Source organism: Glycine soja, chromosome 16 (genome assembly GCF_004193775.1).
Source record: "Glycine soja cultivar W05 chromosome 16, ASM419377v2, whole genome shotgun sequence".
NCBI classification, from domain to species: domain Eukaryota; kingdom Viridiplantae; phylum Streptophyta; class Magnoliopsida; order Fabales; family Fabaceae; genus Glycine; species Glycine soja.
In genome coordinates this window covers 13,962,503-13,975,525 of record NC_041017.1, presented here as the reverse complement: position 1 = coordinate 13,975,525, position 13,023 = coordinate 13,962,503, and the positions used below count along the sequence as shown (strand labels likewise).

General features: G+C 34.1%; 1 protein-coding gene across 1 annotated transcript in view; it reads right to left on the bottom strand.

The window, feature by feature from the left end:
- Nucleotides 1-6,921, bottom strand: part of LOC114391283 (DNA-directed RNA polymerase 1B, mitochondrial-like) — a 45,110-nt gene extending 38,189 nt beyond the window's left edge. The window contains exons 1-10 of the mRNA XM_028352370.1: nt 6,122-6,921; nt 5,760-5,990; nt 5,537-5,670; nt 5,377-5,443; nt 5,153-5,211; nt 4,774-4,891; nt 4,559-4,672; nt 3,263-3,394; nt 2,747-3,163; nt 1,867-1,917 (exon numbers count right to left, since the gene is read on the bottom strand). Coding sequence (XP_028208171.1) covers nt 1,867-1,917; nt 2,747-3,163; nt 3,263-3,394; nt 4,559-4,672; nt 4,774-4,891; nt 5,153-5,211; nt 5,377-5,443; nt 5,537-5,670; nt 5,760-5,990; nt 6,122-6,820 — 2,022 coding nt within the window. The 5' untranslated portion in view covers nt 6,821-6,921. The remainder of the gene's footprint in view (nt 1-1,866; nt 1,918-2,746; nt 3,164-3,262; nt 3,395-4,558; nt 4,673-4,773; nt 4,892-5,152; nt 5,212-5,376; nt 5,444-5,536; nt 5,671-5,759; nt 5,991-6,121) is intronic.
- Between the last annotated feature and the right edge of the window lie 6,102 nt (nt 6,922-13,023).

The window sequence follows — 13,023 nt, the reverse complement described above, 5'->3', positions numbered from 1 at the left end:
TGGATATCTCAAGGGTATTATCTCTCAGTAATGGCAAATATGGTGGACTGCTTTAACTTGGTGGATTTGGTTTCATCGAAACAGAATTGTATTTGCAAATGAAAGGTTTAATGGTCAAAACCTGATGGAGGATGCAATTTTCTTCTGCTGGAGTTGGCTCAAACATTTGGAAAAAGGATTTGATATTCCATTTCACTCATGGGCAAGCAACATAAGGGTTGGGTTTTGTAATCAGGGGGGATTGTCCGATAGGTATTTGATGGAAGGATGTCTTTACTAATTCACACCTATGGAGTGTTAATTCTTGCAATATAGCTTGAATTAGGTTTCCATAGGTCTTCAAATAGTAGGGACACAAAGTACATATATCAGTACCACTTGTACTAATCCCTTTATAATATTATAAATTAGTTTTGCTTATAAAAAAATGTAATTAAAATATGTTACTTATGTAAATAATTTATATTATATATATACTCTTTTGCAAAAAAAAGTAATTATGTTTTTCTAATTTGATAACTAACAATAACAATTTAACAGAGTAGAGAATCTCAATTCAACATACCTATATTAAATTTGTTTCGCATTTTATTTAAGAATATTGAATTATTATTTACTTTTATGTATAAATTTAGGATTTTATTGACAAGTTCTTTTGAGATGGACTTTCAATTGTGAACTGATATTTGTGTTATTTGGTGCTTCAAATTAGTAGTGGAGATTTATACCTATTTAATGACTTATCTTTGTAATGTTGGTTATTTATGACTTAAGTTTGGATCAATCAATGTTATGTTTGTTTGTTTGTATATTATGTGTTAATGCTTTTAATGATATGTTTGGATTATTTAGGAGTGAAATTTTAATTTACTTGTAGTAATTTTTTATTTAATATATTTTTATTGATTTATTAACTTTATACATAAGTGCAGGTCACGGAGTGGATACGGGGGTAGGGATTAAAATTATTACCCGTGCAGGTATGGGGCTGAGTATGGGTATTTAAAAAAAAAAAACACGGGTATGGGGGTGGGTACTATAGGACCCTACCCAGACCTTACTCATTGCCATCCCTAGGCCTCCCTTGCTTTCTTCCTCCCTCTCAAATACTTATATTTGCCCCCGATCTTCTAGAAAACCCTCTAGCAGTAGCATGCTGAACTGAGCCAGCAATAGCGACATAAATGATTTCAGTGTCCCAACTTCAACAGATTTCAAGTACTACCTCAAAATCCATATTATTGAATTTGATATATCACTTCCAAACTAAGTGAAGGAAAATATCTGAGTTTGACTGGTGACAAATTCTACTTTAGGTCAATTTTATTTTGGCAATCACTATAAAATGTAAATTCATATAAAATACACAAAGAACTATGTTAATTGTAAAATGAACTAGCTCAATGCATTTCATTGGTTTCAGTCTCTAGCATGAATCTGAAATTTTCAAGAAGTTGAGACAAAATAATAAAGAAACGTAAAACTAATAATATTTTAATACTCTCAATCAACTTATACTGAATACCAATCAAATGCAACAAATGAAGTCTTACTCTCACAGATCACACAAAGGAGCTTTAAAAAAACCATTTTCGCATGAAGGGTTCACTTTTCTTGAATTTGAGTTGGGACTAACTCAACCTCAAAATTTAGCTCATAAGGTGAACATTGTCCAACCTTTATAAGCTCTACACTTTGGCCATAGTTATAGTCATTGTGGGATCATGAGATTTGTGGCATAAAGAACATTGCAACTAAACATTTATCAAACTCCTATATAATTCCCACCCTATCTGATATACACTAAATGCAAACCAAAACTTGGAAAAATAAAATATGAAACAGAAAGTTAGATGTTCATTTTACCTTGTCCCTCCCAAGTGCTGCATAGTGTTGCAAGCCATTGCATGAACCATCCTAGCAAGTATGGAGAAAAGTTAAAATGAGGAGACTGTAGAGAAATATTAAAGCGTCAATTAGTGGCCTTCAAGTCTCAACTTCATCAGCATGCATGCTCATGGTGAGTGACTCGTAAATGTCATAGCAATACTGTTTTGGGATGCAGTTTAAGTATACCAACTTTGTTGAATTCTGAAATTAATAAGGTATTGGATACCTGAAAACCTTGCATTATGATCGAGCATTACCTCATCCAGGCTTGCTATAAAACAAGCCAAGCCCAAACCAGCCAGGGTTTTCAATTACATATTCCAAGGTAGGACTGAATGAAAGCTCAAGTTCTTATTCATTGAATGAACACAATGTTGATGGAGACAAGTATGCAAGAAGAAAATACGGCTATAATATAATTTTACATGTAATATTGATATTGATTAGATATTTGTCACAACTCAATTTTGAAATGTGCCATGGGCAAACATCCAAGTAAACAGAGTTTAATAAAAACAAGTAAAACAAATAAGAATCTGCCTTGTGATGTGATTATTATAATTGACACATTCTTAACTACCATGTGAGTAATGCAGTATTATATTACATGTTTCTCCCAATAGGGAAATGAAAAAAACTTCTATATAAATATATGCCATTCAGATAGAACTCCAATTTAAAGGCCTTCAGCCTCCCGCTAATGCCTGTTTCAGAAAGAAATTATCATACTGTTCCAGTTTAGATGAAAAAATGTCAATCTAAAATAGTAGCTTGGTTTTCCTTTTAATTATAAAATGCAAAATCAGTCAATATATTTGTTCCCAAATAGCAATTTCTGACATCTCACACAAGGTACCTGGTGTACTGGCATATGAGAAATGGTAGTCTCAGGAGTTGGGCTTCTCAATGCTTCCGAAAGATTGATGCATGCCGCCAAGCACTGAAAAGGATCCTCTGCTTGCAACCACCAGTGTTTTCCTTCAAGAGGCCTGTCTGCAGAATCAAATATATCATCCAGGTGGTTCTCAGTAAATGATATTCGGCCATCATAAGATAACTTGTCGACACCACCAGCATACAAATTTGCAAGATGTATTTTTAACCAGCGCAAGCCTGACTTCCCTAGTGAACGTCCCTCTGCAAACTCAAGTATGCCTCGGCATAAATCAGAACCAAGATGATTCAAATATGGGTGCATGGGATAAGCTCGCCCTCGAAAATCAAGATTGTGAGGATAATAGAAGGCTTCTTCATCCTTCATCTTTCGAGCAACCTACAGCGAAAAAAGCCAGTGCAACAATGAAGAATGCAACATCACCTGGAAAGCATTTGATATATAACTCAATCTCTTCAGGGGAAGGAGATTTCTTACAGCAAGTTTAAGTTCTATGTCACATCGCTGTGAATGTCTCTCGCTATTCTCCTTTTTCACAGCTTTGACTTTCCACTTCCATTTTCGGATTTCTGCTTCATCTATTGTATCTGGTTCCTTAGGGCTAGGAACCTTTAAGATAAAACGATAACTCAATCAAAAAGCCATGGAAAATGAAGAGGCACCACTGAAATGGAAAATTGCACTTAAAGAAAAATAATTTCGGAGGCACATACAAAATAACCAAGACACAAGCATTCAACATTTTCTGAAATTTAGGATATAAGATTGTGAATATTCACTTCATTAAAATATTTAAGGATTGTTTCATCCATGTTAGGATTAATAATTTAACATATAATTTTAAGTTTGAAAAATGCCTTTTTGTGTGTAAAGATCTAGGGGAAATAGGGAAACAGTGAGAATTTGGGGGAAGGTTTCAGGTCTCTTTCAAGACCTGTTCAATCTTTTCTTTTTTCTTTTGTGGAATAATAAAGGATCTTAGAATTTGGGCTAATAACTCAACCTCAGAATACCAGCTTGTAAGGTGAGAACCACCTAGGCCTTATTATAAGCACTACTTAGGTCATATATCTGGGTGATGTGGTGAATACACCCCATCACATTGAAGATGCTGGAAGCCTTAGACAGCTATTAAAGCATCTTTCCAACAAAGGAAGATTCTGGAATTTTTACGTGGGGTGGGGTGGGGTGGGGTGGGGGGTGCTGCAACAAAAACATTAGAGAAATCTGTTGGAAATAGGAGTATTTAATGTTTATTGCCCTTCCAAGTAGCTTAGTTAGTGTTTAGCTGAGTTTAATGTATCTTAGGAAGTTATGATATTTTAATTGTTCTCTTGAAAATTCCTTTTCTTAGGAAGTTGAGTGGAAAACACTCAAGCACATTCAGAAAATTCCCTTATTTTCTCATATGGAATCAGAGTTCCCGATCTAAAGTGGGCTCTGCTTTCACAAAAGAAGTCTCTGAAGAAGGTCTGACTGGGCTCTTGAAGCTGTCGGATATCCAAAAACCTATGAACCACAGACACTTTCCATGTCTGAAGTGTCACTGTGTCAGACACGTTTTGAACACCAACACTTGTTCAACACTTGCCCAACACTTCTTATTAGGTTTTCAATTTAAAAATGATTTTTTGTTGGCTTAGACAATTAAGCAGACACCTTTACACAACTCAAACACTTGAAGATCATTTCTTCCAGTATAATGGGTTATGTTTTGAGAGAATCTAGGAGTCAAACAGATAGATTTAGCAAGAAAGTTTGTTTAGTACTCACATTTTCACGATCCACCAAATCAGCCAGGCGTCCTCCATTAGCCCATATTTGATCTATCACACAGAGCACCCTTTTGTTTACCCTCCATTTGGTATTGCCAAGGGTATTAAGGGCCTAGTTACACAATAATACCAGAATTAATTTCAACAACTATTAACTGCAGACCACAAACAGACTTACAAATGCACATACATTTTAGAAAAGAATATCCCAACCTCAAAAACAGGATCAAGTTGACTCTTGGGAGCCCTCTTAACTGCTTCACGTTGCTGCTTTGCTCCATGTACTCTCATAACATACGATGGCAAAAACAAGTATGCTCCTTTGTCATACCTACAAAAATATTGCAATAAACATAACAGAACTTAGTCATAACTCACAATTCCAAGCTTCATGTCAATATGTTCTCATCATAAAAATAAATTTAGTAAAGCATACAACAAAGTAATGAGATGTTTGAACTTGTTCATATGATTCAAATTATACTATCAAAATTGTAGGCATTATACAAGGCAAGTGCACTAAGATGAAATAGAAAGAAAAAATTTAAATCTTTACAATAAAAAAAATGAATTGTATAAACATTTGCAGTACCCTGTCCAGTTTATAGGTGGCACCAACATTGGCATATAGGGGATGACCATGTGCCTTGCCTGTCAGTATAAACACATTATGATGTTAGCATCAATCTCATGACCTTGAGCATGAGAAAACAAATGTATAGCTGAAAGTACAAGACCATAATAATTCTGCCTAATAACCCTCTTAATGAAATGTGGACATGAATTCAAGTACAAACATTCTCTAGAGTTACTTACAGACTTTTCAAGGCCATTTTGCACCAGAGGATCACATTCAATAACACCATATCTCCTAGTTTCCCTCCTAGTCAAGTAGAAAGCATCCATTATTTAAGAAAGAAAAACAAATTGTTCAAATTTATAGACATTGATTGTGAAAATGTGCTATCAATCTCACTGTGACTCATTTGAAAGTGTTCTAAGGGTATGTCTAAATGCAGGGTGGATATCTGGTGGACCATCTCCAATCTGATTGGTAGGCGGTTGAATGTAGGCTGTTTCTATTAACAGTTGCATCAATCGAGAACCAACCTGGTATTTACAATAAATACATAAATACATTGTAATACAAACAGAAGAAACTTTCCCTGTTCATTGGTACAAATACAATCATTACAAACCTTTACTTGAGCTTCTTGTCCCCAAGTTTTCCAATCATCTTGTCTCCCGATTATTCCCATCGCTTGTAGCTTCTTCTGTTTTTTCATCAAACCAGCAACTCTTTTCCGAAGTCTGCTCTGCTTTTGTTCCATTTCCCCGTTCTCTTCGGTCAGTTTTCCACTTTGTTCTACCGGTGCAAGATGAGATGATTTGTTCTCCTTCTCCCTCTTCATAAATTGGTATATCCTAGCCTGATCCACATACATACAAGGTTAGAATTTAAGTTAATAAACCCTTGGATATTGTGAATTCGCGATAGCAACGTCCAAGTAGAACAATAAAAACTGGAATCAAACACTTTTTACTGAAGATAATGATATACCTCGTTCTCAACAGCTTCACCTATTTGACAAGCGGCTTGAATGACCCGAGCGGTGCCAACCCCATTAGCATTGGTCATCAACAAGGCCATCAACTTGTGCATGGTGACCACAGCCATCATGTCAGCGGGCAAGTCATTGAAATAAGGAGCATGGCTCATCCTGCACTTGCTATCCTTGCAAAGGTCTTGATCAGCGAGAATTGCATTTCTTAGGGGCTCAAACCAACCCAGAAAGAGTGACTTCATGTACGGCAAATTGGGAGCAAGCTTCTTGTCACGCATGTCCTCCAACAGTTCCCCGTACTCTCTTGCTGCTTCTGCCCACGCCTCCGTCTCCGATTCTATCTGCCTCCTCTTCAGCAACTTGTACTTGTAGCTGCTGCTGTCCACTTTGTGTTCTGCCTTCGCCATTTCCTCCAACAATTTCTGAACCTCATCGTAGTCATCTTCGGTGTCCGTCGACTCAATAGCCTCCGCAACGCTAGCATGACCTCTGCCCAGCACCATCCAAGACCACGACCAAGAAGAAGAACAAGAAAAACCCTCGTGAAACACAAACTTGGACTGACTCACCCCGACTTCAGGGAAACCCTGAAATGTTTTACATGTTTGGGGCTTACAAAATCTCGGAGATAAAGAAGAAACACGGAAGTTATTCCTTAGGGTTGAGGAAGCTCGCTTGGCCAAGTTCGTCCACATTATGGACCTTAGAGACAGAGGCAAATGTTATGTTTATGGTAAAGATCTGAGACAAACATCCAGCCCAGCCAGCCGCCTCTAAACCCTCCATAAAACCTATTATGTCTTGCCCCTCCTACTATGCATTTCAAACCGGTTTCGGGTCTCGGTTTCCTCCCATTTCCTTTTTGGATACTTTTTTTAATTTTTAAAAATGTACATTACTAAGAAATATTCAACACCTAATAAATTTTTTTTTAATTTTTAAAAGCATTTAATTTAATTTAACTATCTAATTTTTTGTTTATTTCAGATATATACATATATTACACACATAAAAGTATTTTAGCTTGTAAATTGTACAGAATAAATATTTATTTTATATAACTAAATTTTATCATAAATAGATACTTCTAAATATATGAATTTTATTCTAATTAAAATTCATAATAAATAAATATTTTTATAAGTATAAATTATATTTTATATTTATGAAAATAATTTATATTGTGATATTGGTTATATTTGATAAGATAATTTAATTAATTTTTAATTTTTTTTACTAGATGAAAAAGTAATTTAATTATTTAGTAAATAAATATTTTTATAATAATTTTAAATTTTTTTTGGAGCGTTATTTTGGTTATATTTCACAAAATATTTCAGTTAATTTTTAATTTTTTTACTAGTCAAAATTATTTTTGTCTGTTTGATTAACAAATTTTTTTTAGTAGTGTTAGTTGAAGTAGAGTTTTTTTAAAATATTATTTTTAACTTTTAATATTTATTTTTCTTTTTTTCTTTAACATTTATTAGATTTTATTTTTAATATTTTCTATATAAGGGATGATTTTTTTTCTTCTTCAACTCATATAGGTAGGATTTTATATTTTTTATCTTTCTTTTACATAAGATAAGGTTTTCTCATTTTCACATTTTTATTATATAAGATATTGATAATGATATATAACAAGTTATTTTATTTTGTTTTATTATTATTATTATTTGTGGGTTATTTTTATATTACCTTTTTTTATTTTAACCATTGTACTATTTATTATATTTATTTTATTTTATTTTATTTTAATTATATAATAATTGAAAGTAAAAAAAAATATAATTAAAGTAATTGATCTATAAAAAAATATCATTTTTTGTGTTTATTTTCAAAAAATAACACTTTTTTGAAATGTTAGTTATATCTTTGTATATTTATTCTTTCTTTCCTTAAATATTTATTATATTTTTCCTTTTTAATCTTTTTCATAGAAGGTAAGACTCTATCATACTTTTCTCTTATTCCACTAGGATTTTATTATTTTTATATTATTTTAGACTAAGATAGGATTTTCTCAATTTTTTATTTTTATTATATAAGATAAGATATAATATATTGATAATGATAGATAATACATTCATATTTATTATTATTATTATTATTATTTGAATTTTTTATATTACACTATTTATTTTAACCATTATACTATTTATTTTATTTTATTATCCCAAACTTATAGTTCAAGATATTGATATTGTTTTTTTTACTATTTTTTCAGTAAATATGTTAATCTTAATTATTTATTTTAATTATTACTCTATTCACTTTATTTTTTTGTTATTTTTAATGTTATACTTCAAGATATTTTAACCATTACACCAATTAACTTTATGAAAGTGTGATATTTTATTATTGTTTAACCATTACACACTTACATCAATTAACTTTATTTTTTAATTACTTCAATTGATTTTTTTACCTAACACTTATGAATCAATAAGTTAATTTAACATCTTTTAGCTACTAGTTACAAGTTATTAGCTACCCATTAGCTTTCCAACTTCCCATTAGCTTTTAAGTTAGTTTTGTCCAACATAGATTTTTTTAATTATTAATAAATTCTTTTAAAAAATATTGAAATTCAAGTTAGAATTAAAGATATTGAAAATGATAGATATAAAGACAGAATAAATTAGGCTAAACTATTCACTTGATATTAAAGTGTAATGATTAGTCAACTAGCACAAAACGAGCTTGGTGTAGTCATCTCATCACCTCATTTAGTAATGAAGTTCCTAAGTTCAAGGAAAGATAGTTATAATGAAAGTTGACCAAGAAACTACTCACGAAGTCTATTTAGAAAATCTAAAGATAACTAGTGGTAAAAAGGTGATCAAGCTACCTTTTTTACAATAAATCATGGTGTCGCAACCTACCCTTTGGTGGGAGGGCGACGCGAGGCTCACGGGTGCGTCTTCCAAAGAAGAAAAACGTTAGAAAAACCAAAAAGTGGTCTACGAATTTAAAGGATAAAAGGTTCAGGAGTTGTTTACGGGCGGGGAAGGTATTAGCACCCCACGCGTCTACCTTAAGGAACAGTACCCTTTAATCAAATGTGCAAAATCTCATGACTTTGATATTTGTTTATTTTCCCTTTGTTTATTTTCCCTTTTTTATGTTTTTATCTTTTTGGGGTCGACAAGAGCAAGACTCTTGCTCCTACGTATCCTTAATTGTGATGAGGAACTCAGACCTACGTAGTTCTTTGAAAGCAAGAAATTTACACGTAGGGTTGATTTTAAACTTTTAAAAGGTTCATTTTAACTGATAAAAGTAAAAGAGACTGTTTAAGGCGTTGGACCTTTGAACTTATTCAAGTGATTTTTGTGTATAAAAGCTTGTTTATGTGTTGATTTTAGCTTTGGTTTAACTTGGTTATTTTCAAACTCATTAAAAGAGGACTTGCAAAGTAAATGACCGGTTGAAACTTTATTTTTCAATGGCTAATCGAGGTTATAGCACAAACGATCGGTTGAATTCTTATTTTACATTGATTAAGTGAGATGACGACACAATTAATCGGTGGAAACTCGCTTTACAATGATAAAAAGGAGATTACGACATAATTAATCGATCGAAACTTGCTTTACAATGAAATAAAATTACTGATGGCAGAAGAATGAAGATGAAGATGCGAAAAGCAAGAGTGGACCCCTAAGGGTGCATAGAATGAATTCACAACTTCAAAAATTAAAACTAATTGGTCGATGAATGAAGAACGATCACGGAATCGATCATGGAAACGTTATGAAAACGTTACGGAAGCACCTCGACTTTGTTTTTTCTTCTTCTTTCTCCTTCTTCTCACTAATTTCAGTGAAAATCTCTCAATATATGATGTTGGACCCTTCTCCTCAAACCCCTCACGCCTATTTATAGGAAATGAGGGGAGGAGGTTGCAAAGCAGCTCGCCCAGGCGAGCTGCTTGATTCCTCCAGAAGTAACCTTGCTCGCTCAGGCGAGCTGGTTACTTCAGCCCTAAGCTTCCTAGTGAGACCAGGGGCTGAAAAATGCCCCAAAAGTGACCATTTTGCCCTCCTTTTGAATATTTTGCACATTTCCTTCCGAAATGTCACAAAACCTTATGGATTACGCAACAATTAGTGTTAAGCAGCTCAATTCGGCTAGTGAAAATCCAAATGTTGGCAAACGATCATCCCTGGACAAAATTAAGGTATGACAGTTGCCCCTCTTTACTTATCTTTTATTGGAGATAAAAGGGAAGTAAAGATAAAGACACTAATTTTGTTCAGCGATCTTACCATCCGACCGGCCACTAGTGGAAGCCCAAGCAGTGAAACCTATCAAAAGAAAGAGCATAAGAGGCATCAGGTATATCAATAAAAGACCTCGAGGTCTTGCAAAGAAAAGGAGACATTGTCTTTGAAACAAAAGACTCTGATGGTCTTTGAAAAGATAAAGAGCGGAAGACATTGGTAGTCTCCGCAAGACAACAGACTTTGATAGTCTTTGAAAGGTAAAGAAAGGCGGATAACCATGATTGTCTCCGCAAAACAACAGACTATGATAGTCTTGAAAAAGTAAAGAAAAGCGGATGACCATGATTGTCTCCGCATGACGATAGACTTTGTTAGTCTTGAAAATGTAAAGAAGACCGTGATAGTCTTGATAAAAGACATTGAAGTCTTTGAAATGTAAAGAGCAGATGACCATGATTGTCTCTGCTTGACGACAAACTTCGATAGTCTTGGAAAAATAAAGAAAAGCGGATGACCATGATTGTCTCCACAAGCCAATGGACTTGGTAGTCTCTGAGCCAAAGAAGACTGTAATAGTCTTGGTTGAAAGACATTGAAGTCTTCGAAAAGAGGTAGATGACCTTGATTGTCTCTGCATGCCAACAGACTTGATAGTCTCGAAGGCAAAGAAAACTGTAACAGTCTTGGTAAAGTAGAGGTGCAGATGACCATGATTGTCTCTGCAAAACTACAGACTATGATAGTCTTGAAAAAGTAGAGGTGCAGATGACCATGATTGTCTCTGCAAAACTACAGACTATGATAGTCTTGGAAAAGTAGAGGTGCAGATGACCATGATTGTCTCTGTAAAACTACACACTATGATAGTCTTGGTAAAGTAGAGGTGCAGATGACCATGATTGTCTTTGCAAAACTACAGACCATGATAGTCTTGGAAAAGTAGAGGTGTAGATGACCATGATTGTCTCTGCAAAACTATAGACCATGATAGTCTTTGAAAATCTTTCACTAAAACGCGAACATGCTTAGCAAAGAAACAAACCTCCAAACCGGTCATAACAACATATATTTTTGAAGAAAAACGAATGTGACTACTTGGGAATGAAAGCATGCAGATAGAATTTCTCATAACCAAAATAAGATTTAAGATATTAGCATTTTATTTCTAAAAGAGCATTAGAAGAAACACTGGGCAGAACCAAATAGGGGAAAACTGCTCAAGGTGTATAAAATCTCACACAGGCAAGTGTTTCATCCTGATTCCAGACCACAGACATGTCATAAATTGACTTTGCAAGTCATTTCCCATCAAATCATAATATGCACAATCATCATGGATCAATAGGGCTTTATGAGGTGGGATTTTGGTGGGGAATTTGGCTTTGGATATTCTGGCCTTTCCCTTTTCGATTTCCTTTTCTCTTTGGTTCGACGTGGAACAGGAGAGGACACGAAGATTCGGTTTGTAATTGAGATAGGTGGTTACTTTACACCCATTGGGTCTAACCAAGTTATCATTGCTTTTCTTTTATATTTCCTTCTTTTTTTTATAATTCTGCACATTATTCAGCCATAGTCTGGTTCAAAGAACCCCCTTTTCTTCTTTTCTATTTTCCTTTCTTCAATCTTGATTGATTGATTTTTTTTCTTTCTGTCTTTTTTTCTTTTTTCTTTTTGTTTTTGCACATCTCTAACCCAAGGTAAGAGAAGTTTCTATTGGAAAATCTTCCAATCTTTTTTTCCTAGGGTAAGGTTGGAAATTTCCATCCTAGGTCAAGGTCATGGCTAGAAATCGACACTTGGCTCAAAAGGCCTACAAATGGTGGGACATGATATATGTTAGGTATCTGTTTGGCAAATGGCTCAGGAACAAGGGAATGCCCCAATTATTTCCATGAAATGCATATTATGACAATTAGAAATTTATGCAAAGTAAATCATTGCATACATCCATGTGGACACTCAAACGTAATGCTTTTGTGGCCATGTAAACACTAAGGTTTAGGGTTTGCTTCCCCATTCAAATCGAACCAGTGTTTTCAAAAATTGCTCTTTCATCAAGTTGCGCATACATCCGAGTCCATTTAGGCATTTTGGGAAAATTTTCAGTGTGTTCACCCCTTAGGTGCATATTCATTCTTTTCAAAAACCTTTTTGTGTTTTGATCCGTGAATTTTCCAAAGAAAACTTGCAGTCATTCTTTTTCAAAAGCGTGTTGGTTTTTTTAGTTTTCTTTCTTATTCTTTTCTTTTTATAGAAAGAGTTTGTAATCTGAGGAACAAAAGGCGTGTAAATGAAAACAAATACACGAGGCCCTATTTCTTTTCTACTTAGTTTTTTTTTATTCAGACAAAGCCATAGCAACACAACAGTATGACAATACGCTAGAAACAATAAAGTTTATCACAATGAGATAACAAAAAACTGAAAGCGATAACATAGAGTACAATTTTATCGAAATGAGATAACAGATAAAAACTGAAAGCAATAACATAATAACGACGAAATCACAATTTTTTTTGGGCGATCTCAGCCATGCAACGTTGCCTCGTCAAGTGAAGAAATCCAGCACATTAGCCATGTCGTCATCCTCTAGAGCTCCATCGTCGTCCCCAGTGGCCCCTATGGGTCTTGCCCCTATCTCAAAATCGGGCTCATCTCCAGGC